Source organism: Schistocerca serialis, chromosome 2, assembly GCF_023864345.2.
Source record: "Schistocerca serialis cubense isolate TAMUIC-IGC-003099 chromosome 2, iqSchSeri2.2, whole genome shotgun sequence".
Lineage (NCBI taxonomy): Eukaryota > Metazoa > Arthropoda > Insecta > Orthoptera > Acrididae > Schistocerca > Schistocerca serialis.
In genome coordinates this window covers 485,271,276-485,276,393 of record NC_064639.1, presented here as the reverse complement: position 1 = coordinate 485,276,393, position 5,118 = coordinate 485,271,276, and the positions used below count along the sequence as shown (strand labels likewise).

The 5,118-nt window shown below is 45.9% G+C and overlaps 1 protein-coding gene across 1 annotated transcript; it reads right to left on the bottom strand.

Annotated features, from left to right (window-relative positions):
• Nucleotides 1-4,373: 4,373 nt before the first annotated feature.
• LOC126456110 (atherin-like) lies at nucleotides 4,374-4,796 on the bottom strand. Its single transcript, XM_050091864.1, has one exon. It carries the CDS (start codon nucleotides 4,794-4,796, stop codon nucleotides 4,374-4,376), a length of 423 nt encoding a protein of 140 aa, XP_049947821.1.
• Between the last annotated feature and the right edge of the window lie 322 nt (nucleotides 4,797-5,118).

Sequence of the window (5,118 nt, the reverse complement as noted above, 5' to 3'; positions counted from 1 at the left end):
TCGGGCGACAGTCTCTCCTACGACCGAGTCTATGGTTAACTCTGGCGAGTTATACTTACCCACAAAAGATAAAAAAAAGCCTGCAAAGACTGGAAAAGGCAGCGTCAATCTGCAGGGAACCAAGGAGCAGGGAAATTCAGGGGAATAATCAGATGTGGAAGTCAAAGAATTGTATTAATTATTCGCCGTGGTCAGTCGTCCCGTCCCCTTACACGTTGTCTGTTCGCTGACAAGGTAAAGGCAGATGTCCGTCGGAAAAAGAGTGAACCGAAGTGAAGCACAATAAGAAGTGGCTGCTGAAGCCAACTGTTCGACACGGGTTTTACTTCCTTACGTCTGTTTAGTTGAGAAGATGTCTTCCTCGCCAGTCCAGAAAGTTTCGAGACAACAATTAATAAAAAATGGAGAAAAGTTAAGATGGTGGTTTTAATGTTTCAGGTGTTCTACGTAGTCCTCCCACACTGAAGTGCAACGCGCAGAACGTTCGTACAGCCACTTGAAACAGTCATAAAAGTCCTTCTTCGGGATGTCGTCCAACTCTCGCATCACATTCGCACCTTCTTCGGTTTTGGCGAACCATCAGAGTCGCTTTTGTGGTATGTTGGTATTGATAACACGAAGTCTCGTCAGCCGTGATTAATTTTTCCAGAGAAGAACTGTCAGCGTTTTTCATTTCAGTCAAGTCATGGCACGCGTCCACGTGTCGCCATTTTTGTTCACGAGTCAAGGTGTGCGGAACAAACTTGGTACACACTTTGCTCGTCTTCAAAACATTCTCTAGGCTCTCTTGAACACCTGATTGAGACATGTTGCTCCACTGCGTTTTGTGACACAACAACGTTGACACACTACGGTCGCACATCCACTAGTTAACACTACCTAATCGTAATTAACTGCTCCAATGTGCCCTGTTGTTTACAGCTGTCAGTTCAAACTGCCACCGTAGTTAACGCACAGACGTCGATCATACACTAGTAATAAAATCAGTATAGGAGCTTTTTTGATGGATGGTGTATACCTTCCCGCTTCAGTGAGACGACTCACCACAGTAGCTGCTCGTGACGTTAAGATTTCCGTGTTGTAATGGTATTTACCGTGCACTCAGTAGGGTAGAGGCAGGTTACCAACTGATCTACCCTTTACGTTTTCTTAAACTGTCCAATCTGATTTCGAAATTATTAGGGACGTGATTTTAGTATTTTAGCTGCTATATTTATTCCAGCCTTCCTTATGTAAGACTGTCATTGGAACAACAGCTGTTTTTAATAAAGACTGAGGAAACATTTTTAAAATAGTCCTGTCTCGGTGTGTGTGATTGGGTGCACGAATGTGAAAGAGACTTGAAGAGTGACAGGGATTCACTGAGTGGCTGCCTTACGACTTTTTACCATTAGACATTCGAACCACATATTCACATACCATTCTAGTAAATACTTTTAGCTGGACGGGGGAGGGGGTATAATGGTGATGAAGCAGACTTTATGTCTGTGCGCCAGAAGAAGGTGAGAGAGACGGAAGTGGAAAATGGAGGGCGAGACGGGGATTAATAGAGAGAGCGTGATACCTGAAACTCGTTTCCACGTCTCTCTCGCTTTCGATCCTTCCACCTGTATCTGTTGCTAGCGAGTCACATTGTCGAGCACCGTAAAGGAGCAGCTTCATCACCAGTATCTGCTATTTCCCACCCTCTCCCCCCCCCCCCCACCTTTCCCCTTTCCGAACCCTATTTTATCCTATTATAAAAAACTAACAAAACATCTGATAAAGTCCTGTAAGTGGCAAGCTGTCTCCGTTCTATCCAAGACTTATGAACGGGTAATACCATTCACTTACAGAAATGGATATTTAGCTACTGATATGTCGCTGTTTGCCCTTGGCTCTATCAATTACCCCACCACTGATCCGTGACAAAAGAAAACGTGTCTCGTAGATTCCGTAAGTATTTCCATTGCCGATTTTAAACATGATGTGAACCTATGACGTGAAAGACGTCACCAGGATTCATGTCCTGTATGATTAATGTTCCAGTGACTATAAAGCGAAGTGCTGCCTAAATTTCCACTGATGGGATAAAATAGTTGGCTGTAGTCTGTAATTTTGTAGCTATATCTGTAGTACTCGCTTGTAAACTAGTTTAAATTCGTCTGTTCGCGCTTTTACAAACTAAGGCATACGTTTAAGAACTGTTTTATCGACACCCGTAAGCTATTGGTGTTTGTAAATTGGTTTCCCGCTTTCCACAGTTCTGACACCGCAATAATGCATGTATCTAGAAATTGTCAGTTCAAAGCAGTAATTGTGACGGTACAGGTGACATACATGAGCGTGGTTCATTTGTTTAATTTGCTGACAGAGAAACAAAACAAATTTCGGATCTTTGCCATGGTATCACAAAATTGTATTTCGTTCTTCGAGATGAAATTCTGACGGTTCCTGGAAACGATTCGACGCATGTAATATCGCAAAATAGCTGTGACTGTGAAATCGAACGAATTGGAATAAGGCCGGCGTGATTTGTTGTTTGCGTGTGTCATATAACAGAGGCACCTGTCGTGAACGCTGAAAAATTTAAAGCAGTACAGCCGCTACCAAATACGCCTGCCGTCGGGAGCAGCAACACTTATAGTTCGAATGAGGCGCAGGGTGGAGAGCTGTACGACAAGAAATTAAAACAAGCGGACTTATGGATTCAACTTGTGCAAAATTCAAACAATCTGTCCGATAAATATTTCAGAGCCTGGATGCCATCCTATGAGAGTCCTTCGCTATTTCTATAAATGAGCACAACAGTTTTAAATAGCTTGAATATTATTACTACACGGGCATGGCGTTAAAGGTGCACCTATTTTTCTCTATATTTGCTCGTCTTAATACCTGTCATTTGCGACTTCAAGTGCAGCACGAAATTCATAGGTAAAATATGTGGACTGACGGTGTACAACTGCGAAGTGACGATGAAAAGCAGTGACATTTTATGCTCGAAAAACATATATTTTTGATTAATTAGCACGTTTTGTATCGAGTAATTTCGGATCAGTAATTTAGGTCAGTGTATAAATTCAAGTTTTACTTACAAATAACGGTATTTAAACTCGCGCACAGTGATCTTGTTCTTATACTGTCTTTAGGTGAAGCGATTATTAACAATTTGATCTGTGTCGTTTTAGAGTCGTAATGTGTTAACTCTATCGCTGAAGAAATCACGGAGAAAGACGCATCTACATACTGTAGAAGTTACGCCAGTCGGAAATTTTATTCTAGGTGATTTAAAATAAAGTTATTTGTGACTGAAAACGGAGTTTACACAAACATTCATTTTAAATTTGTTCGTCTATGGTTCTACAAGAATATGGTTTCGGATAATCAAGAGAAAGAAACACATTCAGTATTTTGCTGAAATCAGATTAGCAACAACGAAATTTATTTCATTAACACGGGTAAAGTGTAATGCGTTAATATTCGTCAAGAGTGTTGTAGTCACAATAAAATGTTTGTGCGTGGAATGCAAGAAACGTTTGGTGTTAGCTTCTACGTTATAACGTGGTTTGCCATGTAGATACGTGAATACTGTGATTCCGTTCGTGGGACAGCAATTAGCGTGCACTGGAACGCACATAACTGTGAGTACTCTGTGTAATATGTGGTTCGTGCAAATGAAATGCTGGGGCAGTAGTCGGCATGCACTGGATGGCACTGAATATGGTTTTTCTGAAAGCAAACGTTGACAATGGAGTCAGCGAGATATTAAAATGTATGACTTTTTTTTCGCGACTGTAGACCTTCCAGCGCGCATGTCACCGATGCGAATCGGAACAAGCGATGTGTGTCTTACCTGGACGAGAAAATTAGTCGTATGTAAGCTAGCTGCACTATTCAGACTATTTCTCTATTGCTCGGTGGTCCTCGTGCCAGCTTTGTAGAGGTGTCTCTGTCATGCCTACTACCAGAAGCTCATGCAGCTAGTGTCCTACCCTACCTTGCAGAAGGCGCGGCAGCTTCAGCGGCGGTGTAGTGGGGTACGGCACTCGGGTGAAGATGTGTCAGGTCAGTTACTGTTTACCGCAACTTGTGTCTCCTTTGTTGTTTAACGAACAATGTCTAGTTTGTAAATTTTACTAACGTCAGGAATACAGTGAATAATATAAGGTGTTTGATTTATTGCTTTCGTTATCACTTGTTCACCAGGAAATGTAGGGAGGTTTTTGATTTCGGCGAAGGGCTTGGTGTTTTTTTCTCCTTTTTTAGAAAAAAAAAAAGGATGCTCGTGTTCTTCGCTCGGGACTCGGAGGTGACCGAGCGTCTTCGTTTCGGTTTCTGCGATCGGCTTAGAAAAGAAGGCTCGACAGAATTATTGCCATGCGGTTGCAGTATTGTCAGCACGGAGGCGGGCAGAAGAGCACTTGGTGGCGGCGGCGGCCGGGCCGGGCGACGGCCGTCTTCCGCGGCGCCGCCATCCGGCGCGGGGCGGCAGCGGCGGCGGCAGCGGCAGCGGCCTGTGCCACTGGCGGCGCGGTCGCCACGGGCGCGCGGCGCGGCGCGGCGCGGCGCTGGGGCTCCGCTGGGGCGGGCGACCTGCGGCGCGGGCGCGGCGGGCACGGTCCGGGTAGCCGCGGCGCGCGAGCCGTCTCGACTGCCGCCGCCGCCGCCGCCGCCGCGCGTTGTTGCCGCCGTTGCCAGGGGCGACGCCGCCCGCCGCCCTGCGCCTGCGCCGCCGCCGCCGGGGCGGGGCCTGTGGCGGCCCGGGACCCTCGCCGCCCGACAGCCATCGATGAAGAGCCTTCCTCTTGTACCGCCATCCTCGCCACCGGCGCCACTCCCGCTGGCAACTTTCGCAGCCCACGGTCCTTCCGATTGATGTCCACATTTAGGGGCGGTTAAAAGAGGTTGGAGCGTGGTGTCAGGGATGTCCTGACACTTCCCTTACACGCGAAATGTTTGGTAGAAGCGTAAATTAGTCACCCCAGTGCTGACGCACGGATGAAACGTTAAGCCTTTACAGGTGGCGTAGCGATCAAGTCACTGTACAGCCTCTAAATGAGCTGCAGTAGCGATTAACGAAATCTTTTTGGATTGGTAGTGTACTGTTTTTCCAGAAACGTAATAAACACAATAGGTACA

What these genes read in the sequence shown, in the direction of transcription:
- LOC126456110 (XM_050091864.1), bottom strand. Translation starts at nt 4,796, where the DNA reads ATGGCGGTACAAGAGGAAGGCTCTTCATCGATGGCTGTCGGGCGGCGA.